The sequence below is a fragment of the Diadema antillarum genome, unplaced genomic scaffold (genome assembly GCF_040938485.1).
Source record: "Diadema antillarum isolate AM-2024a unplaced genomic scaffold, OU_Dant_1.0 seq00000810_RagTag, whole genome shotgun sequence".
In the NCBI taxonomy this organism is placed as follows: Eukaryota; Metazoa; Echinodermata; class Echinoidea; order Diadematoida; family Diadematidae; genus Diadema; species Diadema antillarum.
In genome coordinates this window covers 240334-266805 of record NW_027271690.1, presented here as the reverse complement: position 1 = coordinate 266805, position 26472 = coordinate 240334, and the positions used below count along the sequence as shown (strand labels likewise).

The 26472-nt window shown below is 37.5% G+C and overlaps 1 protein-coding gene across 3 annotated transcripts in view; it reads left to right on the top strand.

The window, feature by feature from the left end:
* Positions 1 to 26472, top strand: part of LOC139739646 (NAD kinase-like) — an 81812-nt gene that overhangs the window by 21427 nt on the left and 33913 nt on the right. The window contains exon 1 of one of the 3 annotated variants that reach the window (XM_071650257.1): positions 14410 to 14729. The exons of the other annotated variants lie outside the window; for them this stretch is intronic. Within the exon in view, the coding sequence (XP_071506358.1) occupies positions 14617 to 14729 (113 nt within the window). The 5' untranslated portion in view covers positions 14410 to 14616. Of the gene's footprint in view, positions 1 to 14409; positions 14730 to 26472 lie in introns of those variants that run through there. 3 annotated transcript variants of the gene reach the window in all.

Below are 26472 nucleotides of genomic sequence, written 5' to 3'. Positions count from 1 at the left end.
TACACATTACAGGAAATCTAAATCCCTGTTGTCATTTCTGCTGTTCTAGGTCATTAAAATGCCAGGTAACACTTAAAGTGTCAAGTGTCGAATGTCAGGTAGCACTTAAAGTATCAAGTTATCACTTGGCGTGTATACGGGAAGCAATTACCATTATAACAAGACAAGTTGAATCCTCAAGATTATGCAGCAACTGAGTGAAAGTGTTCAACTTCAACCAGAGTATGCCAACAACTTCTAAGTGTGATACCGCAATTTTGATATTTTTAATGCTCCTTGTTGCACCAGGTGCAGCCTACATGTAATTGTAAGCCACAAGAATTATCCCAGGGGAAAACAGCAGTGAATGACATGCTCCTATTAATACTTACTTTGAGAATTTGATTTCAACAACAGCAACAACAACAACAACAACAATAATAATAAAAACTGCAAAAAGTACTTTCTCATTGCTCATTGTCACAACAAAGATGTCAAAAGTGTGCAAGGTAAAAAACATTCAGGCTATCAAATGAAATTTGAGCACTATCATATTGGGCTTCTGTGGTGGTGCTCAACATGATTATCTGTTATTTTTGCTATTTTTCTCCTCTTTTTTTTTTTTGGTACTTGGATAGAGAATATTCTTGTGTAGTACAAAAAATGTAGGTGGCTTTTGAAAGCAAAAAATTAGAATTAGAGGCTATAATAACATTATACACATTAGGAACATTATAGAGCCTGCACATTAGGAAAAAAAAAAGTCAGTCAATGGTAGAAAGCTGCATGAAACCAGGGAGGTGGAAGAGACCTTCTCTCTTCCACCTCCTTGATGAACCCCGAGTTGAGAGAATCCAAGGGGAGCAGAGGGTTTGAAACGTGTCAGCCTCCTGATAACAAGAGTCTGGGGTTTTATCATTAAAAGTCACAAGGACAACAGCTGTTGTAATATCCAGAAAATGATTGCTTCATGTCAGTACATGCAATTAATCTGTCATGTGCATGAGTTAATTTCTTGACGTTAAGAAAGCAAGAATGACTCTTGAAAATCTTGATGTTGTCAGGATCCGTGAATATATTATTTATGAGACACTGAGAGTTGTATATCATTTGATAAGAAGAGTGCGCATTCTTCTGCCCCCCCCCCCAAAAAAAAAAAACCCAAAAACAACAAAACATCAAAAGTTAACATGCTATTTCACAGCGACTTGATGGAAAAAATGCATTACAGCAAATCCTTCAAATAATTGATGTGACACTTAAGTTATTTCCAATATTTGTAGATATTCAAGTGGCTGAAATCTACACTTGTAGGTAAATACTTTTTTTTTTTCAAAGTTCACGAGAGCACATAAAGACATTTTGATACCAATAAAAAAGTACATATTTTACTTTCCTTATGCTCATGTACCCATTTTTTAAAATCATGCTGATGTGTTTTAATGCAATAATTTCATTAATGAAAAAAATGTATACAGTTACGACAAATACGACAAATCATACAATTTTTAGTAGAATGCACACCCAACTTTTGATCAGTAAAACATACAGAACTTTGTTTGCCTTCAAGTTACATGAATAATTGCAAGTGTGTTGCTGTGCTCAAAGTCGTTTTTAGTGATTCATAATGAAAAGTAGACACAAGAGAACTAAACAGTGTTTTGACAGCATATGCCCTTCATGGTATAAAGATGGAAACTACAAACAAAGTTGAAAATCTCAACCATAAACATTGAGGAGGAAATGCCCATGTTTGCAGAGTATTATGAGGGGAAAAAAACCTATGTGTTTTTAAGAAGTTTATGTCTTTGCTTTCTAGACTGAAATATAAACTTAGTATTGGCAACATATCAGCACATTTAGTCACTGTTTTCTTTGGCTATTCAAAAGGAAAACAATGTACCATGTTAGAAATCTAAATTTTCTATTTTGCGGTCTGTAATTAATATCTACTTTTTTTTTCTTGTTTATTTGGGAGGATAGGGTTGGAGAGACGAGAGGAGACAGATGTTTTATTTCAGATCCACACTTCCCAAACTTTGTATTTGAAGATGTTAATGATTTAATTTGCAGGTTTAATGAATATTTTCCATTGGATGAATTCAGTATGTGAAGAAATTAAGAATTCAGTCAGAGCAGAAACTGGAGGACATTTCACCTGTGAGAATGCAGCTCTGTGAGAGAGTAATTGTTGAAATAAAAGCAGTGTAATCAATCACTGAACATAAGAGCATAACCAGACAGTAATGGCAGAGGTATGGCATGTTGATGTCAGTATATTATGATAGTTGACATCCTGTGGGCTGCTCTAAATTACTTTCTCTTTCTGGTCACATGACCTTGATAAGTCTTGTAATTGTAAGTTGTATAGTTCTCATCTGTGTGGAAATAACCTTTTGTGTGCTTTGAGTGCTGATTGGCACAGAAAACCCCATAGCATGGTAAACACTGTCCAAAGTCCCTGGCACACAAACGGTTAAAGGTAGGGAATCCCATTTGCATGCCTTAAATGAAGAGTTGTATAAATACAGTGGTATGTTGAAGAGAGTATCATTTTAGAAACTCCCATAAAGTATTGAAAGTGGAAGGTAAACATTTAGTACACTTTTATTGACCGTTAGATTTTGAATTGAATTTTTTTCGGGGCTCACCGTAAATTCCAGTACATTACTAGGCTACCTTTGCAGACCCATGCACTGCATGTGTGTCCATCATGTATATTTTGTGAAGAAAGTTCATCAAAACTTACAAACATTTCTATATACATTCTTGCCACACACTCTATATGTTATTTCATCAGCTCTTATACTTTTAGATTTGTGTTTATAGATAAAAAATACAGAAGACTGCAACAAAAAGGCTTAAGTGTGGCTGACACACAGTAGTTGAGTTTTGTGCATTATCCAAATTGTAGATAACTGTTGACTTCCAAATTTCTCAGCAGTGGCCTAAACAAGTCCCCTGGGTTCATATTTAATGTTTTGCGGCATTTTGGGAGGTCTGTAAAAGGTATCCCCTACCTTTAAAGGCATGGTGTAGTATTGGTAGAGGCGAGGATTTGGCTTTTAGTATTTAAAGGACATCTCCGTATGATTTTTAGATTTTTATGGTTGAATAACTATAAACTGAATTTCAGAATTTATGGTGATTGGGATGAGGAATAAGAATATTTTCAAGATTTATAGTGGGGTGGCTTAGTGACAAATATACTGATAATCGTGACACGCCGGACAAAAGTGTCATTTTTTCCTCAGACATTTGTATATATATGAGGATCAAAATTAGGGGGTGCTCCAAGAAATCCGCTAACAGAAAAAATGAGAAAATGCCCTTAATTTGTACATAACAATAATGTCTGAATTCAAAGACTACACACAGGGCATTCGCCAGGTTTCTGTACAATGCAATGCAATGTACATGGTTGCTAGTCTTAAAATTCAGACCCATAATACAACATATTATGTGCATGTTTACAGTAATACACCATTTTTACTGGTTTTCCTATGGTAACAGGTGGTTAATCTGTGCTGCGGACCTGAGGGAGGTGTGTTGGAATAGTCCAGTTTTCTTAAGCACCTTTTCATTAAATAATTTCATATAATTTCTGGTAAAGGATTTTTTTAGTACTGTCTACCTCCTGTAGAGAAATGGCAAAGAGTGACATGTGACTCTGGCTCAGATACTTTAAATCTTGGGCAATGACTGAGCCAGGTGTAGGACTATGTCACAGTTCATTTTTTCTCCCAGAACTACTAGTTTACCAGTAGAAGAGCTGCATATTCCATTGAGAACTTAAGGTTTTGGGTATTGCCTTACATATTTCCTAACAAATTTAACTCGTTTCCTCCAAAATTGTGTGAATTCCATAGGTTTAGCGCAGGGATTGCCTGGTTCCCGTAAGCAATTTTTATAGTCGGCACCTCCCCTCTTTATATGTTTCTTATTTCTTATGGGGGTATTCAAATGTTTAAAAAGGTTAAAAGTCTGTTTTCATAGATGAAGTTGAATTTAGACAATTTGAATATTTTTAAAGATATATTGATATTTGTAATTTCACTCATAAAGACTTAAAGCGGTTTGAATATTTTTGGTCTGATAGCTATGTATAGACATGTTATTAAAAAGTAAAAGCAATGTTTGATTGGTTCACATTATCCAAAGAGGGTTGGATGTAGTTGGCTGGTGAACAAAGTCTATGGGGAAGTTTAAAAAGTTGATAGAAATGAAACAAAATCGGCATAGAGCAGGATCTAAATCACAATATAATATGACAAAATTCCCGACCCAAAGGCGGTTGATTCTATGATGCTTTATGTCAAAATACATTCCACCCAAAATACATGTGATTGATAGGAGGAAAAAGTATAGTACATTAAAAACAATATAGTTCAACTAACCCCATTAGTCCAGCAGCATAATGAAATGATTGTTAAGTTTTATCGCCTTGTCAATTGAAGATGATGTTACATAATTACAATTATCAAAGTCAGCTAGATCTACTAGTATATCAAGAAACCAAAAAGAAGGGGTGGGGTGGGGAGAGAAGAATGAAGTAAGTTATTAGTATCTGTAGTTTTGGTTTTCAGTATATTCATTTTAATTTCCTTAATTTCTGTTTTGTGTACTAGTAATCTGCCAGGAACAAACACAAGAAAAACTTAAAGGTCCTATATATATACACTTTTGGGAGAGTGACTTGAAAAAAATGTTCAGGATATCACATTTTATGCATAATATGTGTAGGTCTGGGGGCATTTCATGAAGCATTTTGTCCGACAAGTTGTCGGACAAATTTGCTCTCTGCCAATCAGATGCAAGGATTTCTGTAGTTTGAAACAGTTTGTCAGAAAAATATCTGACCAAACTGCTTCATGAAATGCCCCCCTGTTGTATCACAAGACATCCTACCATATACAGTTTTTACAATCAAAGCAAACATATAAAGAGATATCAGTATTTTTCTCATTAAAGCATAAATGCGGACGGTTTAGTCTGGAAACATGTTATCATAGAAATATTGTTCACATTTTGTGTTATTAACAATACTTAACATTGATTATACAGATTCATTTTTTACAGAGGTTCTTTCTATCCGTAACTCACACTTAAGAATAATTTTCAAGCACTAATTTTGGGTTTTTGCCTTTAATTATCCACAAAAAGGAGGACTCAATGCATAAAAGGTGTATGCTTTATTTTTGGAAAATGTTGAGGAGATCAGGAAAATAATATATATAAATGTAGATTTTGGACCTGAAGGAGCAGTTGAAGCATTTTTAAGAAACAATGCCTTGTGGCATCGTTCTTATCATCAAAAATTAATAATGACAAACTCAAATGAAAATTGGAGGGGGGAAGAAAAGATGAACATAATGACATGAGACAGCTTGGTAAAGATTGAACGCTAAAATAGACAATGCAGCCTCTTTTCTCAGTTCATACTTATCCAGAGTGTGTGCTTTCTTTCCAGTACCGGTATTATTATTTAGATAGGTTAGGGGAATCCCTTTGGATTGTGTGATACATCATTTTAAAGCTTACAGTCTGCTCTTTCAGAATCTGTCCTTAAAGGACAAGTCCACCTTCATGCACACGTGGATTCAGTGAATACAACAATATTAGTAGGACACATCACAGAAAGCTTGGAAAAAATCGTACAATCCGTTCAAAAGTTATGATTTTTTAAGGTATCTGCACAGTCGCGGCTGGATGAAAAGACTACCACAGTGTATGATGTCACATGTGCACATTCTAAGGAAAATGAAATGAGAATTTCACAAAACCATACTTTTTGAATAAAGTTCACATAGTTTCTTTGACTTGCTACTGACGTATGTCAAGGGTAATATTATTCCCCCTGCCTTCTGAAAGAGAAGTCGAGTATCCTTTTGTAAGCGAAAATAATTTATGTTGAATTTTCTTTATTCATTCTTTATATCGTTGTACACATGTGACATTACAAGGTATAGTAGTCTTCTCATCCAGCCTCGACTGCATGAGCAGAAACTTCAAAAATTCATAACTTTAGAACAGATTGTCCAATTTTCCTCAAACTCTCACTGATGTGTTCTACTATTGTTGCTGCATTCACTCAACCCACATGCTATATAGGTGACAAATCTTTGTCTGGCTACTTTTTTGTTGATCAATTATACCAACCCTGATGGAAATCTCTTCAAATTCATAAGTTCTGAAGTCTCCTTTAAGTTTAACCAAAATCTATATATGTAGTTGCCATGGCAACATACCACTTAACACTAATGAAAAGTATTTCAAACCTCTATACATCCCGTTGATCAGTTGCACCTATTCAAATGGAATCTCTTCCAAACTGGAAAATAGCCTCCTGTAACTAACTTCAATTAAAAACCCTAGTTTTGGGTTGCCATGGCAACGCACAAATCAACAATAATATTTGACCCCTGGTTTATACTCTTGGTACCTTCTATACAACGTTCATATCAAATTTTGTGAAAATTGAATCTTCCTACCTGGAGAAATAAACAAAAACATGATTTTTAGAAAAAGTTCATTGAACTTTGAACTTTGACCTTTGGAAAATTCACCCCAAATTCAATCAAAATATTTTACTTGTTCTCAATATTCTTCCTGCCAAGTTTTATCCAGATTGGATATTCCTGACCTCAGAAATAGCCAACAAACCTATTTCACAAATAAAGGTCATTGACCTTTGACCTCTGACCTCCTTCCCAGCATCAATTTTCTTGGAGCACCCTATTTTTTGAGAAGGTACATCATGAAGTACCTTTGGTGAAAAAATCATGCTTTTGTCCGCCGTGTCACGATAATTTCACTAAGCCACCCCACTATTATAACAACTCACAGTAAACAAGGATGATGACATGTAGCCTTACCATACAAATAGGCATGTATGAGTGGGAGACTCAAGGAAGCAGAACAAAAGAAGAAAGCATGCATAACTTGTACACAGGTGAACTTGCTATAAAGCATGCTGTAATTTAATGGAATTACATTGATTTCTTAAATTTGTGAGCCTCGATGTCATCATTTTTGTTCAGTGTAATTTGTTTTGAATTTTTCAGAGTACATGTATTGGTTTCTCTGATCTAGAACCACAATAAATTCCACAAATCTATAATACATGGAGCAGTCGATTTACATGTATGTACAACATAGGGTGAAATTTTGAAAATCGTCTGGAATGCCCCTTTAACTTTTTTGCAAGGTATCAAGAAACCACTTGTAAAATAGTACAGAGCATACCATTCTAAGAGGAATTCAATGTTTACTTGTTGAAAATCGATTTTGGAATGGCCGAGACATCCAAAAACAAAGTAAAACAAAGCGATCGTAATAAAAGGTGGGTCCCACCTTTTATTAGAATTCTCTGTTTTGGGTATATCAGCCATTTCAAAACCAATTTTCATCAAATAAATGTTGAATTCCTCTTGGAATTACATGCTCTTTCATATTTCATGAGAGGTTTCTCATTATCTTACCCAAAAATGCTAGAAACCTGAAGTTAGGTCTCAACCAAAACTATACAATCCCTTTAAGTGGGGGGGGGGGGGGGGGAGATGCATTTTAAAAATTATAATATTACTTCAAATTTCATGAATTGTAATATTGATTTTCCCCATAAGTCAGGCTTCATGATATTTAGAATATTTGATTTACATCTTATATTTCAGACATGTTGTAGTAATGTCATGTTTTATATCAACATTAGACTTCCCTTTGTGTGCTTGGAAGTTCTACTGCATATTAAATGGATGATGGTGCTGGTGACATGTAATATAATTCACAGGAATGTGTTTGTCTTAAATTCTTGCTCATTGAAGTGAGCTAGAGTGTAAGGAATCTAGTAGTCTGGCTATCAAGAACATAGCGCAGACTGTTAAAAGAATCTACAGGTATTATCAATGATACACCTGCATGGCTTAACAATTATGGTAACATGACAATCACAATAAATACAGGAGTTGAGTGGAGCTGAATGAGAGATGAACAAGCTCAGGTTGTCAGTCAAGTGCAAAGTGATCTCAGTACACAAAGAGAGTTTATTGAAATTGATATTCAACACTGCCAAATGTCTCAACCACATAAGATAAGAAGCTGAAGAAAAAAGATTAAATTGCCATTGGCAGTTCAGATGCATATTGCCAGATATGAATGCATACAATTGTATGCATATGTATGCATATTACATTTTTCATGGAAATGAGGCAGAGTTGCTAAAAGGTGTGTTTTTCCCTGAGACATATTAAACAACCATTTAATACCTCATTAGTGTGGAGGGTACCTCTCTCTAGACTCAACAGTCCGATCACACACAACGAAAATAAACAGTCTTTAAAATCAGGTTTGTTTTTGTTTGTTTGTTTATGTTTTTTAACATGATGCAAAAACCATTCATTCGTGACCGTGGACACACACACAGAAAAGTTGTGAACTCTAACAATAATTGGTTCAGCTTGATTTTTGTTTGGAAACTCAAGATTACAATGATTTGCTTGGATGGCATGTCTGAACAGGATGCAAAGAAACCATCAAATTTATCCCAGGATGCAAATGATGTGCACTAGGTCTACACACTCGGGTGTATGGGTCACACTTCAGTCATTGTTTATGTATGCACAGTCCATAAATTCAGAGAGCATCATTTTGCAGCAGAATGATTTTTTTTTTTTTGGGGGGGGGGGGGGCATACAGGTGTTAAAACGGTGTCAAGTAAAACTGGTTTTGGCATCACAATGCAAAAAAAAAGAAAAAAAAAAAGAAAAAAAGAACCAGATACCGTTGGTAGCTCCTGTGCATGAATACGACTATCCCATCTCGCTCAGAGTGGAGGTCAAATTGTCTGCCCTATTGACTTCCAGATAGAGCTTTCTCAAGGCACATTGGTGTTATTAAACCTTGGGCATCCTTGGAAGGATAAAAGTGGGCTTCCAGTTGTCCATTAGGATGATTACAGATATTGGCTTTTACCAAGTAATTGACCTTATGCTTCACAGCATATCCATCACAACCCTTTGGGACAGGACACCTACACCAATGGGACTACAAATGCAATGTCTCGGTCACTGCGGAATTGTTAATGAGATTGCCAGTGACAGTTAAGTCAGGTGTTAAAGTGTGCTTTGCCTTTCAGAGATAGTTTCAGGACAAATGAATGGTCAAAGGTCAAGCATGATATGAGCTATGATTTAAAAGGAATAGATAAGGGTAAAACATGTTGTTGTGTTGATGTGGTATGTATTAAAATTACAAGCTCACATTCAAATACATTTCTTAATTTCACCATCTTTTTGTGGGTTTGATGTGTCAGATAAAAAAAAAGGTAGACACATTTGATATCAAAACATTCCATTTTTGTGCAGTAGTTTCGATCACACTTCCTCATCTCTTCACAATAATGTTCAGTATACCATATATTGTGCCAAATCCACTCTGTTGAGTGCTCAAGGTGTGTGAATAGAGAACAAAATTAAGACTATATTTTTTTTGGAGGAGTCACATGCTATAAAGGCTTTGATGTCATCAGGAGGGCCCTTCTAGAGTTTGGGGTAGGCATACAATTGTGTATAAGTAAATGATCTCTCCCCCCCCCCCCCCAATGATTTAGTGACTTGAGAGACAACAAGAGAACCCAGAAGCAGATGATCTCCACAATCTTGTGGGGTGTCACTTTGATTCAGAAAGTTGTTGTAATCTTGTAATCTTGTTCACGAAAATAATCCTTATTGCAACTGATTGTCAACTTGCCCTTCATCAGTGTTCATAAACACTGGTTTTTATCATGGCTATAAAACACTAAATACTGAATACTATCAAGCTGTTACTTTCACGAATTTTGCGAATTACATTTGGATGGCGAATTTAACAATGCACGAAAATGTCTCCATGTGCCAAGGTAATAGCGCATTTACATTATAGAAACGTCTATGGCCTCTTCATTCGCGAAAATATCTGTACACGAAAATAACAGCGTATACAGTAGTCACTGCATATTTAAGTTGATGTAGGGCAATTTGTCAATTAGTTGCAAGACATTAATCTTTTAACGAACATAATCTACAGGCAGAAAAGCATTGGTACAAAATTAATTTGAACTGAAATTAAGTGTCTGACATGAATGTGATTAAAATCATAAACTAGCTCTTTATATGCTGGGAAGTCAATAGGTATTAAGTCTTGAGCTTCTGTAGTACCCTATCTGAGCAAAGGCACACTGCATAAACATGAGGTAACCTCCAGAGGTGATGCTACAAATGTATGTCTCCCCTCCTCCCTTGTTGGTATAAAGCGATCGCCAGACAAGGCACAAAGCACAAACACGGAACAAACAAAAAATTAATTCTAAACCGTCTAGCAGGGACACAAGAGAACCTCCAGAGGTTGCACGCAGTCATTGTCAGTATCTATACATTGTTACAGCACACAAATGGCGAGTTTCACGCATGGGTACACACGGAAATATAGTGTACACTCATCTTCTACACCTCAGAGCCCTATTTACAATGTATGAAGATTGTATGTGTTATAACAGGAGAGTTACATTTCATCCATGAAATGAAATATTGCTCAGAGCGTATAGAGCTTATTGCTTGGAGTTGACAAAATGCCAGTGTAACTCAGTTAAAAAAATGATTTAAAAAATCAAGTGGCATCCAAAGACAGTTGTACATTTCATCAAATCAGCAGAACCTGAGCTTAATCTTATTCCACCTAGGAATTATAAAATGTGAAAATTCCTTGAAATTTTGGCAAAGCAGTACTTTTTCTCCCCTATCAAAGGGGTCAAACTGGACTGCATAGCTAAGATTTATGCTGTTTATGTGTATATTGGCAGTCAAAAATTGTATGTTAAGTGCACATTCTAACGATAAAAAAATTATCAAATTCAGACAACTTGCATGAATTTATGGCTCAGATATAATTTTGAAAATCAAAATGAGAAAATAATGAGAATTACTATTTTGAACGGTTACTGAGAAGATAAAGAGCTTGTGCATCTAATTGAAACATATAATGTGCTTTTACAAAATAAAAATGGAGTGGTTTAATTCTTACACTGCATTACAGTTGTGTAAAATTACCTACCAAGGCTTTGTACCAAAGTAATGCAATGGCTACTATACAGACTGTACATTAACCTGTTGAGAACGGTTTGATTTTGCTACAACACGCATTTCCCATAGACGCTTGCCCGAGTATACTCGGGACTCGTCCTCAACGGGTTAACCTGTGATGAACAGCAATTGATTGGTACTCATGAAATTTAACAACAGATGAATAGTTCCAGTTTAATAACAACTACAGTGTTACTGTAAAAGTGGAAAATTGTGTGGTGTTGAATTTTTTGTGCATTTCGCACCTAACCAGAAGCTAGCGCGATAATAAAAGCATGCGGATATTTTTGCATGCCATATGTTCAAGTAGTTGATGTCTTGATTTTGCAGAATTAATAACATCTGAAACTCTTCTTACCCTGCCAAGCACGAAAAGTTAGTTGCGCGACTATATCCACTTTTACAGTAGCTGACTAATGAGGATGAATTCCTCTATGGAATGCATCTCCGTTGGAGGCTGCGCATGCTTTCTTTTAAATATGTAGATCAGAGGGACTACTCTATTGGTATTTGTGTAAATTCAGAAAATACCTTCTTTTTTTTTCCCACAATCACCCTTTTAATAGGGACCTCTTCACATCCAAGATTTGGCAGAAAGAAAAAATCTCCTCATGAATACAAATTTCGTGACCAAAGCGAAGTGAGTTGGTTTTAATAGTAGATGCTGATCAGGAAAAATGTTGAATCTTTTGTGTATCATTGATATTTCAATGTTTTGTTTTTTTCTTTCACTCCTGAATTTTTAGCAAGTTTGTTATGGTGACCCCTTTGTAGCTGGGACTAAATTGACTATCAGTTTTGGTTTTTTGATCTTTTTTTAAAACACACTGAATTTTCTGCAGACCTACTGCGTCTCGTAATTTTTTGATTTTATTTTCTTTTAGCTTAATGTCAGTAGTGCCTGGAAATATAGACCAGCAATTCTGAAAATGAGATGAATTCAGATTTCAGGCAATATTTATCTGCTTCTTTAATGAGCTTAATTGAAACTACTAATCCTGCAAGGCCAGATTTCATCAAAAGCATCTTTTCAAAATTGATTTAATTTTGAAATTAATTTTATTGGTGGTGGTGTTATTGTTTTTGCTATGTTTTGTTTTGTTTTTGGTGCTGCTGGTGGTGGTGGTGGTCTGTCCAGCAATGGCATATATTTCAACAAGTAAGAATATAAATGGGAATTTGGCAGGTAGTTTTATAGTCCATCCAATAGTCACAGCATTTTATCTCTCATCAAGAAATGAAGAGGAATAGCGCCCTCTATAATCAAATCAGTGCCTAAATCTTGGAACATGAAACTATATCACAATGAAAAAAACAAACAACAAACGAACCGCAAACAAGTTCATTGTACACTAAGATACAATGTGTAGTATGTTTGTAATTTTGATAAGGCACTTTGAAAATGTGAAATAGAGCATGCCTCGAAGTAAGGAATAAGTACTGTAACTTGTGTACATTTGCTTATAATAATGTTTCAGTATTAAAACCCGTGCTACTTTTTTTTATTTCTGTTTTCATCTGTTCTGATAGTAGATATGTTCCATAACTATTGAATTTGTATCTCATTACTAATATATTTAGTTTATTTTGCTATGCTTATTCATGTGTTTGTTTGCTTTGTTTTGCTGGATCCGTGTTTTTGTGTGCCCCCACAAAAGAACTTCGTAAATTTATTCCGTCATTAATTTTTAGCAAAGAAGCAAAATGTTCATCTTTTTTGTTCTGTATCTAAAGTGTGATTGAAGCCTCTTAAGATGCGTTCTTTGATTTTGTTCCATTTCTTAGCAAATTTTGACACCTCATCAGGAATGTAATATCCCTGAATGGATCAAACAGTGTCCCGTCACTTCATTGTACCTAGTTGTAAAATACAAAAAATATTATTAAAGCAATACCAGATTGAACTAATTTGCTGAATAATGAGGTCAGATATCCCTGCCAAATGCACTTCTGTTAGAGGCTACACACAGTGGGGGATCCAGGTGGGGGCGCACCGGGGCCACGCCCCACCTCTTAATTTTTTTTTAAAGCAAAAGAAATAAAAAGAAAAAATGGGAGGCATGCACCCCCTTTAATTTTGTATAGGCACCCCCCTTTTACAGAATTCCTGGATCTGCCCCTCGCATGTGCTTTCTTTTTTTAGATCAGAGGGACTGTTGTTTTGGGGTAGATTCCAAAAATGCATTTTTTCTTTCTTTTTTTTCTTTTCTTTTAGTGGTGAACCACAATATTCTGGTTGGGACCTCTTATATCTAAGTTTTGGCAGGAAAAAAAAATATCATGCAAATTTCAGGACCAAAGTAAAGTCAGTTGATTTTGGTAGATATTGATCATGAAAGATGTTGAATTCTGTGTGTATCACAAAGATTTTTTTTTTCCTCTGTGTCACTGTTTAGCATAATATGTGTCTGTGGCGAATTATTTACAGGTGTGGGAGTCGACAGTGACTGTGACTCACATTGTGTTAGTCTGCATCAACAAGCCTCAATACATTGTAGCACCCTTGATTGTTGCATGAATATTATGTGAGCCATGTATAACCATTCATGTATTCAGCCTAGTGTAACTCACTGAAGCAAACAAAAGTGTCATGATATACACAAACAGAACACATTTGAACCTGAAGTGTTTTGATTACTTTGATAAAGACACTTCATAATATTGTGAGAACTATAAAGTAATCAGTGGCTAGAGTACAATGTACATGTGTGAGTGTTATGCACGGAATACTGGCAGAATGCACAAGAATTTCAATCTTTAGGTACCCACTCCGATAACATTGAAATGTCTGTATTGTTACTAGCACGGTCAAGTCCCACACAAACACACACACACAGAGCCACCCACCCCCAAATAGAATAACCCTTTTGCCTGAAGCCAAGACTAGCTACCAGTTTAAAGGTCACCATTCATCCAGGCTCACATCAGCTGGTACTACGCTCTGTCCCTATGGCGAGCATCGGCACACTCAGTACAGAAGCCTCCTGTGCACACATGGTGAAAAGCTGAGGAGGGCAGTGCACTCTCTACCTACCTATTCCTTCCATTTAGCATCTTGTGTTCCTTTATTGGCAGAGCTCTTGCCGTAGCTTGCTTACCGGCACTCCGCGCACCTGCACAGTCCCCTAATGTACATCAACAAAGTTTGAAGATCAGCGAGGGAACGTGCATGGCTTTTGGACTTCATGAGTATTTGCGTGTGTTTGCTCTTGGCAGAGGGGAGAGGAGAAGAGGGAATAATTTAGCCGAGAAAATCTGCCTCCCAGCTTGTGCACATGACGGCGCGTAGTGTTATTCTTATGCAGTCAAGGAGAGCTGTGGATACACCATTGCACACATTTCAGGGGAACATTTAGAAGGGAACTCGGTTTGCTGACACTAAAGAGTGCAGACTTTGTTCTCTAAAGTTTGACTGTGACGCTGGCAACTCGAGAGATGTTCGGAAACTTCTGCAGGTAGGAAAAATGACTGCGTGCTGAGATCTTGTCGGTTTGTCCCTGTGGTGAGAAAGAAACCGAGAAGCATGTTGAAGAAACTGAGCTGTCACAAAGACGCTTGCAGCGGTGGCGCGGTAGAGGAAAAATCGAGTTTGTGCAACGGCCTGCTGACTGCTTGCCAACAGCAATCTGGGGCTGGGTAGGTATTCATGATGTGGTACACCGAGAATGTGGACTGCATGCAGAGAAAATGAGTCACACGCGCATACAAAGTGGAATACAGAGTAAAACGAATTGTTTGCACGCCCTGCCTCGCAATGTCACATTCATTTACACTTTGCCATGCACTAGGTGGCGTATTGCCTTTAATTCATTGAGGACGAGGCTATAATGCACAATTCTCATAGATACCTGCCTGAGTCTGCTCAGGACTAGTCTTCAAGAGGTTAATGCTCGCAGGGAAATTTCACAATGTTTCACACCCAATAATCATTGGTCAGCTAGCAGACAAACATATCAAGGCTCATTACTGTACATGGTGTAAGTCATTAAATTTTTTATCTGTTAATGTATTTGAAATTTGCTCAATTCATCTATTGCCATGCACATTTTATGTGAGAGTGATTTGTTTCCCTAGTATGATGTTTTAACAATAGATGTAGATGAGAAGAAATAGGTAATGAAGTGTCATGATCACCCGACCGAGATGCTAATACTAAAACTAACCCCCTGTTCAGACACAAGCAAGTTTATACCAAAACATGATAAAGAAACGACAATAAAAATCATTGTATAGCCGACAGACCATTCAGATGCTAATCTCGACCATTCTGGAAAACGTTGTAAAGATGCGCAGTTTACCACTGCGCATGTTATGTTCATGATGTTGCCGCTAGTGAGAGGAATAGGGTCACCTTTCGTGTGCACTCACATCAAACCCCGCCCAGTTAATACTAGTATACTGTTCTATGGTCACCATACATCCAGACACATTTGGACATGATGGAATGCTGATTCGTCATTGAGTTCTAGTTTGAAACAATGCTCTGACCATTGTTTCATTATACATCATTTCGTTATACGTTGTTTTTAAGTCAGAATTCAGACATATAAATGCATTATTATAGCTAAATACTGTTTTATTTTTTTTTAAATGCATCTGAACACCCTGTAAAAGGCCCATAATACACCTTACTTACCACGTTGGATTAACCCATTGAGGAAGAGTCCCATGTACATATATATATATACTCGGGCAGGTGTCTATGGGAAATGCATGTTGTAGCAAAATCGCGGTCCATCCTCAACGGGTTAATAAGCCTTACTGTGCTTTGTTCGCAATCTGGTATGCACCTTGGAGTGCTCTCTTCTTCAGATTGGCATGGATGACTGGAAACCAATTGTCATTGAATAGAGATTACTTAGTATCCTTGATCCCTATTGTGTCACCATGGCCTTCCTGTTGGACTGAGGCACATCATTACACCCGATTGGGTTTTACTATTAATCTACTAAGGGGTCAAGTTTGGGCAGATTACTGAATACAATACAGAAAAAGGTTAGCAAGTAATACTGTGTGCAGCATGTTTTTGGTTTCACACTTGTATCACCTTATTTTGCACAATTTAGCAAATAATTATTTCCGTTACAGGAAAATATTCCCTCTTTAAAAAAAGTAATGGGTAATGTTCTGGGCATGGGCAAAAATATATTGGATCAAATACGATAACTGGGTTTTGAAAGTCAAATGTTATAGAAAGGCTGATGCTACTAACAAGCCGGTGAGAATCAAATAGGAGAGAATTAATTCTCTTTCATGTTGTGTCACTGATTTTCTGCTATAAAAAGGGAAAGCATTCACATTTGTTAGTTCAGTGAATGCAAATTGGCAAAACTGTTCAGACAAAAATCTGATAATCCTTACAAAAGCTATCACCTTTCAAAGTCTTGGCGGAATTCCCTGTGCCGCCCCCCTTTCAATGGGAAATCGACTTCAATTTATGAGGTCAAAAATAGAACAATGATTATTCTTATTCATTCTATTTTTCTCCCATGTGTCAGCGTGACAAAAAGACTTCACATTAGAGACCCTCACATTAGCTACTCTTATGGAACGAAAAGAATCACCCTGAAGTGTGTGGCAATACTCATGTGTACATGTAATAGGAAGGCAGGCCCAACTTGGGATACAGTGTATATTTGCAAATCCCTATAATGACTTCTGTACAGCTTTATATGACTGATCCGACACAGTGTAAGTATACGTACTGAAGACTCTTGACTGGAGTCAAATGTTACTGACAAGCATGTTTCAGTGCACATATTTTTTGATGGGCAATTCTATTACAAACTGTATATTCGAATGTATCCCGATGAGCAGCAAATTACTTGTGCATAAAAAAAATACAAAATAATGTTGTAAAGTGTTAAAATTGTACAGTGAAATTATGTGTACATATATACGCACATGTGTAGATTTGCTGGCAACTAATGATTTGCAAAATGAGAGTTACCTGCACAGGGCAACTTATGTGAAAATGTGACTTGAACAGAAAATTGTCGGTTTGTGAACATTCTGTCGTTTACACTGGTGTATGTATCTCAGTGCATCCAGAGTTTTCAGCATTACAATTGAAGAGTTTGTTCGCAAAACCGATAAGTCCATTTTTGAAGATTTCGAAGTACGGTCTCTGTCATAAAGTACAAAATAATACCTTTTATATGATATATTGGTCACTACATATAAAGGTACATTTTTGAAGTTAATGGTCAAAAGAAGCAAAAATTTTCTTATTATTCTCTTTATTTTTCTTGACCTTTAATTGCAAATATCTCCATTTGGCAAATATGGACTTATCGGTTTTTGCAAACAAACTCTTCAATTACAGGTTTTGACATTGCAGTGTACAGGTGTAGGCCCAAAAGTATGATTGGTTTGAGTGGATTGTATGTGATCTGCTTGCTTGCCAATGCAGTACAGTATATCTCCCACAATTCTCACTAGGAAATCTTTGTGGTTATGATTCTCAAGTCCTCTCCAAGCTTAATTAGCTGATTGGCTCAGCTTGTGGAGTACTTTCTTTGCCAATTGTCTGGACATTGACAGTCGGTTAATAGAGACTGCCTGATCCTAACCCCTATTGTGTCATCATGGCCATCCTCTTGGACTAGGTTTTGTTATACCTGAACAGACTCTCTTCCTTTCTGTAAAGTTAAGTTTGTGGGGATTTACTAAATGTTATTGGGGGAAAGAAATCAAAACTTAACCCCTTCCCCTTTGAAGACGGGTTTGATTTTGCTACAACATGCATTTCCCATAGACACCTGCCCAAGTATACTCGGGACTCGTCAATGGGTTCAAGACGGTGTAGCTAAGAAGTGCCTGATTGTGTATGGGCAAGGAGTTAACCTCCTTGGTATAGGGTTAATCTGGCCCTGGTGCGAAATGCTCCGATGAATCATGGAAATGAGATCTCCTTCAGGTTTCTAGCTTTTTGGGAACATTACAGCTTCCTCTGTGTGACATCCATCAAGAAGCACTTAGTCGCATCGTAGATCTCTGTGTGCAATTTGTCAAGTGCCAGCGACTGCATTTGTAATGAACGACTAGAGTGGATGTGCATTTCATTTGCAAAAAGCCTGGTATGGTGAATAAAAAAGCTTCTCTTCATAGAAAAAAAAAGAGAAAAATCACCTGTAGACCTACCTTTAGACTGAGATCGGTGCATACATGTAATTCTGCCATGCATTTCAGACTGCACTTTAAGTATGGAAGTTATTGAGCATAATGTTAGGCTTGACTTGTGAGTACAACCTGCGCAGTACGGTTATTTAATATTTGCCCTCATATTCTCTCACCGGCTGAATGACTTTGCAAAATCCAAACACTCGGTGAGATAATAACGTGCAGCAATATAAGCCACATAGGGGTGCTGGAACTGTTGCGCTGTTATCTTTCTTTTCCCTTTGTCTTGTCTATGCGTACTGTAAAACATGATATATTCGCAGCATGAAATTTTCTTGAATTGCCACTGGCATTCAAAGCATATAGTGTAGACAAGAACTTTCGTGTGCATTTTGATTTCACAAATCTTGGCTCTTGTGAAATTCGGAGTTAAATTAACATACACGCGAACATTCCTCGTTTTACAGTAATTATTTCTGGCTGTATAGTATACTTTTTTTCATCAAATATTGAGAAAAGATGTCTTGAATGGAAAGTATTTTTTTTTTTTACTAGAAATTTTGATGTTTGATCCCAATGGTTTGATCTTCTTTGCCTGCTCATACTTGTATCTAGGTTTGTATTGCTATACTGGCTCGAATGCCATTAGTATACTGTCGTCATGTACATGTATATTTCCTAATAGTGTAATACCCACTGCCAAGTAAACAAAAAATGCACAAAATGAATTGTGGCTGGGTCAATATCACCCTCATTCCTCAAAGATGCTGAGTCATCTTTCGTGGTTGTGTCGTCGGCACTACGTTTGTTTACCTGCAGTGTGCCTTTGCTCCAGCATGCATGATGCACGAAGCGTGGCTCAAGCAGAAAATCTTTGTAACGCTGTGCACATAAATTTTGCAAGTTACGGTCTTCATTTCGCACTGTGAGTAACTGATTTTCATTTCCAGGGAACTCGAGATCACATGTATTAAAGTTTACAGATCTTGTGTAGTTCTTGGTAATATCGTTCAAATAAAAGAAAATATAGAATTTGTTCAAACAGTTATAATACCTAATTTTGACTGTATTTGGAGCTGTGTGTTTTCAAAAAAAAACTGAAGATCAATAATGAAACCCAGAATTGCCAAGAGGGGCCTTATAATTTGCAAAATTATTAACATGTAAGGTGAGTAGTCAATTAGGTCTATCACTATTATCCTGTGTGATATTTCCAAGGGAAGATAATTGTATTCAAAGATCTCTCTCTTACATTATGTTGTATTTTAACCGCGTAATATTCAGGTGCATTACACTTGTACAGCACATGTATATGGGAGCGTAAAGGTTGATTACAGCATTGCCGTACAAATTTTTATGCCTTCGCCACGAAGTGGTGCCGGAGGCATTATGTTTTCGGGTTGTCTGGATGGCGCAAATTTCACCAAACTTTGTTGGAGGATGATGTATGATGGGACAATTACTTGAGTAGTTTTTCAGTGAAATCGGACAGAGGTCAAAGGTCAAAGATCAAGGTCAAATCCTAAAATTTATCTGTTACGTGATTAACTCAAAAATGGATGAAGCAGCTTTCACCAAACTTGGTCCAAGGATGATGTATGATGGGACAATTAGTTGAGTAGATTTTAGTGACATTGGCAAGGGTCAAAGGTCAAAAGGTCAAGGTCAAATGCTACAAATGTTGCAATTTCCCCCATAGATGCAATGTCAACAGGTATTTTCTTGAAACTTGGTGTGGACATGTACTACTACGTAAAGATTCCCCAGAGAGAGAGTTTCATGTCATAAGGTCAAAGGTCAAAAGGTCAATGGTTAGGTGAAAATGTTGCAATATCACTTTTCTCGCAAATGGTTCAATGTATCTTCGTGGAACTTGGCACATACGCATGTACTGTCTGGCAGGGATTATCTAGGGAATTTAGGGGTCATGGGTCAATAGTCAGGGGTCAAAGGTCAAGGTCAGCTCCTCAAAATTGTACTATTTCCCTCATATATACTAGTATGTAATATGCAATGCTTGCATTATTAGTTTCAAAACTTAATGCATGCATTACCTAATGGAGATTCTCCAGAAATTTCCAGCCAGAAGGTCAAAGGTTAAGGGTCAAAGGCCAGGTTTCAATGCTCCCCCCCCCAAAAAAAAAAAAAAAAATATATATATATACATATATATTTTGTACCATCATCACACTCTTTCTTCATAACTTGGAAATTACTCAACGCATAAACTTCCCCAAAATTCCCCAAATATGTGTACCTGCACTCTTAGAAAATTATAGCAAACCCAGTTCAAGACATGTCTGACAAACTTGTCATTTCAATATTTTGCCAGATATGTGAAACTGTCATGGATCACACAGTGTGAAGACATTGTACTATACGCCTATTGGGAGAATCATGCATTATGGCGGAGGCATCAGTCGCCATAGCGACATTTCTAGTTTAGTAATGGTCTCGTGTCTTGCACATACATGTAGATGTGACTCTGTATGCCCATCTGCTACGAATGAATTTTATTTTCACTGAAAAATTACATAAATGTGATCAGCTGCCACAGGAATTAAGCAATGCAAAGCCATTGTGAGGTGCTTCACTCTGAAGGTTCAGTTCAGTTCAGTGCCATTTATTTCCAGCAAAGCCTAATATACTTATTAAAGTACAGATAACAATGAGATCAAAAGTAAAAAAAAAAATGCTTTTTAACAAAAACACAACAAAATATGTAAATGAATATGATATGCAATAATGATATGCAATATCAGAATAAATGGAGATACAAAACAGGTAGGTACAAAGACAGAGACCAAGAAAAGGACATTCATACCAACATTGATATTGACAGAGACGCAAGTATGGACATAGAACAAATAACAGATGTGTGTGGTACAGGGAGATCATCGTGGGTATATCTGGTTTTCACTCAAAGAAGTGGATTTGTTTGCTACAATGTTTACCATAACAGCATCAGAAAATTTCTTCATTTTGAATTTTTTTGGGGTACAATTCTCCCTCCTCAATTCATATTCTGAACTAGAGTGGCATCTGGAAAGGAATTCAGATCCATTCATTCAGATCTAGTGATATTTCATACACAATATGCGTAGCTTGCGAGGCGAGGTTCAAATGTAATATGAATTTTTGTGAGCATCATTTTGGTGTGGAGAGGCAGCTGCAGCAAACAGAAAAACTTAATGAAGAAATGATTGGATAGAGTCGCAGACCCCAAATTTCCAATCACAAAGTTTGATTGCACACCAGAGTTTCACATGCACCAATATTGTTAGTCCAGAGCGATCGACTGGATCACAACCTCACGGTTTCCTGTATCGGTTTACCCCTGCCGCCGTCCAAGTTGGCGTCGTCATCGTTGGTAGGAGGTGCCTTTTGAAAGCAGCTGGAGAGTGTAATTTGCAATCGCACGGCCTTGGGTGTGATAACTGGTTACGGACAGGTCGTCGGGATTTCCGTAATTTGCGACCATATGAGGACAGTATTGTGAGCTCCCTGCAATACAGTTTGATGTCATACCAGATTTTCATTTGCCCATAGCTTCATTTTGCAGAGTTGGAAATGAGGCATATTGGTTGGCTCCTGTAATATCACAAAAGGGTGTATATATAATTTCTTCAGTATCCCCAAAAATAGTCATAAATTGTGCATATATCTGGTTGTGAGAATATGCTGCTTCATGAAATGTATGAAATATTAAAAGGGCATTTTTTTTTTCATTTTAGATTGGAGTGGAAGTTGACACTATCCCTTGGTTTTCCAGAATCTGTGTGAATGTTGTGTGGTTCAACACACGAGGGCAGCAAACACAAACAGAGGGAAAGAAATTGCTGTTCAATCTCTTCCACCCTGTTAACTGAGTGCCTTTTCAAGCGAACAACGATAACAAAATACCAGGGTCAGCCACAGAATAGATGCAGTATTTGCTTTTATGTCAAAACAATTTGCTTCTGCTTGCTTGTTCCCCTGAATGTACAGTGTATCTGCCGGTTCACATGAAAGAGAATAGACAACCGGATGAGAAAAGTTTCCAATACTATGCTACATTGTTCGCATGTCATACATAACCAAAATATTGACTATATGAGATGCCATTTGCTCCACCCCATTGGATATTTATGAGCGTTGTAAGACGTCAACTAATCATGGCATAGATCCTGTCACGAGAGTGTGAGTTTGTAGAACTTTTCCTTTAAGGAGTCAGAATGCCCGTGCTGCAATATAGGATGAAGCATACTCTTTTTGTGTGTGTGTGTGGGGGGGGGGGGGGGGGGGGAGGGGGGGATTCAGAAACATAAAAAGAGTACAGCATTTATTTTGAAAATAGCAATTCAGGTGGTAGCCTTGTGTATACAATTTTTTAACCATGATTTGCTTTGTACTTTGTTCAAAAGTGAAATGGAGAGTGCGGGTCTGTAGTGTGGAAAGTAGCCAGCTGCCAAAGCTGCAATTCCTTCTATTCTGTGGTGGTTTTTTCTTGTTTGTTTGTTTGTTTGTTTGTTTGTTTGTTTGTTTGTTTGTTGTTTGTTTGTTTGTTTGTTTGCAGCCGTATGATCAGTCTTGAAACCAGCCAGTCAAAATCTCATGCAAGCAAATACAGTTCCCATTAGGGTGACACCTTGTACAGGAGCTCACAAACTGCTGTCTATCCTGTCTATGGCCATAGGGGGATGTGTGTCTACTTGCTGATGTAGGATGGGTCAGCACAGTCAGGGTGACCTTACTGTAGTTTTTACTTGCACTTTCATAAGTTCTCAAGCACCCATTTTCTGATGTGGGGCGGAAAGAAAGGCAGGTTGACAGGCGTCCCACTTTAGCACTCACTATCCCATCGTGAGAACTCAACACAGTTCTGTGTTCTAAATGCCCCTCAAGGTTGTGAACCACTGGGCCATGACTCTTGTACTGGACAAGGGATAGATAGCTCTTCTGCAAGACTACTCCCCTTTCTCCCACTAGCCACACCTCCTCCCCTCACATCCTTGTTTCTGTATGTACTTTCCATTCTTCCCTAAGTCACACCTCCTACCCTACACCACACCTCCTTCCCTTCACCACACCTCCTAGCCTACACCATTTCCTTCCTTGCACCATGCTTTTCCTATACAACACTCTTTTCCCTCAGCCACACCCCTTTCCTTCACTATACATTTTCCTGTACCACACCTCTGTTAGCCCAAGGAGGTACTAGGCCTAGTACCTCCTTGGTTAGCCACACCCCGTTTCCTTCACTGTACCTCCTTCCCTACACCACACCTTCTAGCCTACACCATGTTTCCTGGTTATTTCCTTTACAGCACCCCTTCCCTCAGCCACACCCCTTTTCCTTCATTACACCTTTCCCTCACTAGACCTTTCCCTGCACCACACCCCCTTCCCTATACCACACTTTCCACACTCCATGCTTCCTTCTGTTTACCACATATCCCTCCTCAGCACCACAATCACATCCCTTTAATTAGAGAAATGAATTTTATGTCCCAGAGCAAATTAATATTGGTAACTTCACATACATGTTAATGCAGTAAATCTTTTTTTTTAAATTTATTTTTATAATGCTAACATACTGTAATACAGTTATGTGGTAAATACATCAAAACTTGTGGTAGCTCTTCTGTGTGGTTATCAGCCATGTGGGAAACATAACCCTACAATTTTACTCTTGAAAGATGGCGATGTCAATTGCTGTATTTTAAATCCATATGTGATTATTGCTCCTTCTCCTCTTTGGTTTGTGAAGTAAATGTTGTTGATTTCTGGTATTTTGTTGAAATTGTTGAAGCACTTCGATTCTGTATAGAAGAGGCGCAATACATTTGTAGATACTAGGTTATCATAATCATTATTGTGAGGTTGGAAGATATGCTGTAAAAGGTTAGGTTACTACCAATAGCAGATGTCATGTGGAAACCTCTTTCATAAAAAAAAAACAGCAAAAAGAAAGTCACAAAATTATACATTTTATAATATTCCTTCTCTTTTATTTCCCTGTATAGTAGGTCACAGGGAAATGAGGACTCGGGTTGTGAGGTCAAATCAAGCTTTTGTGTATTATAGAGGAATTTACAAGTCGGTTATCCAGAGCATGCCCCTTGTTGTGTATTTGTGTATGTGAGTGTGTGAGTGTGTGAGTGTGTGAGTGAACCACTTAGGGTTAGTTGTGTCTTTTGGGAAGACTCACCGAAGTGTGTCAGCTGAAAATTCACTGTCCGTGAGCCGCAAGATAAAGTGACGTCCTTTAGACCCACTTTGTTGCGGGTTAGTCGTGCGAGTGAGTCTGCTCGACGGTTCTATCTGGCTGCCAACGCTGTCTCAAGCAGACGCGTCGTTCGTTCGTTCCAACTCGTCTGCAGTGATGGACGGGAGCGAGACAGAGGGGGAGCTCAAAAATTTGGAGGCCCCAGAGTTGACACAGTTATTGCTCACCTCTGGTGCAGTCCAGCTTGACAGAGCTGTGGTGGAATGTGTTTTGACTTCTGTAAGTGCACAGAGCAAATGTGTTTTTCCAGTCCACAGCAGGTATAAAAAGAAAAGAGGCTGCTTCAGCTGTTCTGAAAATCATTATTTTCTGCCAGCCTTGCTTTCTTCAGTGGGAGCAAACTATTTCCCCATTCCTGTGGTGCTGCCTGTGGGTCTCATCAATGGTGATTTGTGTGTGTATTCAGAGAGTTACAGTACTACAATACTTGACAGCCATTTGCATTCATGGAAACTCCTGATTTCTGGCTCATTTTTTGGAGGCACTACCTGGCTTCAAGGGAGACCCATGCACTGCAACATCGCTTGAAACGGTCCAACCTCCACCATACACAGGGCACTGTACTTACATTTGTGATTTATGTCTATTGATTGCTTGGGCATCAGTGGTTTTGATTTCTGTGGAATAGTAGCTGCAGATTTGGAGTTTCTCTTGCAGCCCATTGAAATCAACCTGTTTGATTCCAGTTCTTTGCTTCCGATGGATGAGCGCTTTTCTTGCATTCTTTGGTTTGACTGTGGCATGCATTCCACAAGGACTGTGTTATGTGTTTTTGCTCTGTGTTTTATAGCGGTGTTAGAATTTCTCCCACTTCTCTGTATTGTGCGAAACCACTGCAGAGAATACTTGCACTCTAAAGTTTTCTGAACCATATTATTTATCTCTATCCTTCTGCACTGACAAAACATTTTGCAACATTTTGCAGAATGTCTGGTTTGTAACGGCATTTTCCTAAAGCTGTGAAATTCTAACAACCGAAACACAGTTTATGCTACATGTGCAAGTATAGCCAGCATTGTGAATATTTAAGGAAGATATCTTCTGTGTGAGTTACTTATGATACCAAAACATTATAGCTTGAAAACCATATAAAACCTCTTGCAACCCCCTACCGACATTTTGAAAAAAAAAGGTCCCAGATAAATCACATTTTAATGTATGCTACGCAAATTTACACAGTTTTACAGATTAAGGCGTTCGACAGTTGTGTCTTGACACATTTATTTTGACAATATTAATAGAACATGTCAGTGAAAGTTTGAAGAAAATCAGACAATCTGTTCAAAAGTTATGAATTTTTGAAGTTTCAGTGCTGCCATTGCTGGATGACAAGACTACTATAGCTTGTGATGTCACATGCGTAGAATGGTTCTATAAAGAAAATATAAAGGAAAATTCAACATATTTTCACTTTGCTCACATAACAACAGAGCACTTGACTTGCCTCTTTCAGAAGGCGGAGGAGTAATATTCCCCTCAACATATGTCAGTTACAAGTCGAGGGAATATATAGGCCCTACTTTTTTCAAAAATTGAAATTTTGTGAAATTCTCCTATTTTCCATATATCATTCAACACATGTGACATCATACACTGTTGTAGTCTTCTCATCCAGCAGTGTTTTCACAATAACTTTGAAAATTCATAACTTTTGAATGGCTTGTCTGATTTTCCTCAAACTTTTAAAGTAATGTGTGAACTACTAATATCACTCCATTCTCTCAACCGACATGTATGTTATGGAGGTGGACTTGTCCTTTAACAATGTGAGAGGTGGTAATTCTAAACGTTTTGAGGTTTGAAAGATAGGACTTTCACCTGCAAGATTAATTGTGTCACAATTGTCAACAGTTTTCCTGGATCTGTGTCAAGCTCCTAATTAGCGAGCTGATGAATGTCTTTCATTTAGCAAACCTTTTCATCTGACTTGGAGAAATAGTTCAGATGGAAATTCCCTTCTCTGAAATGATTTGAAAATCTAGAACAATG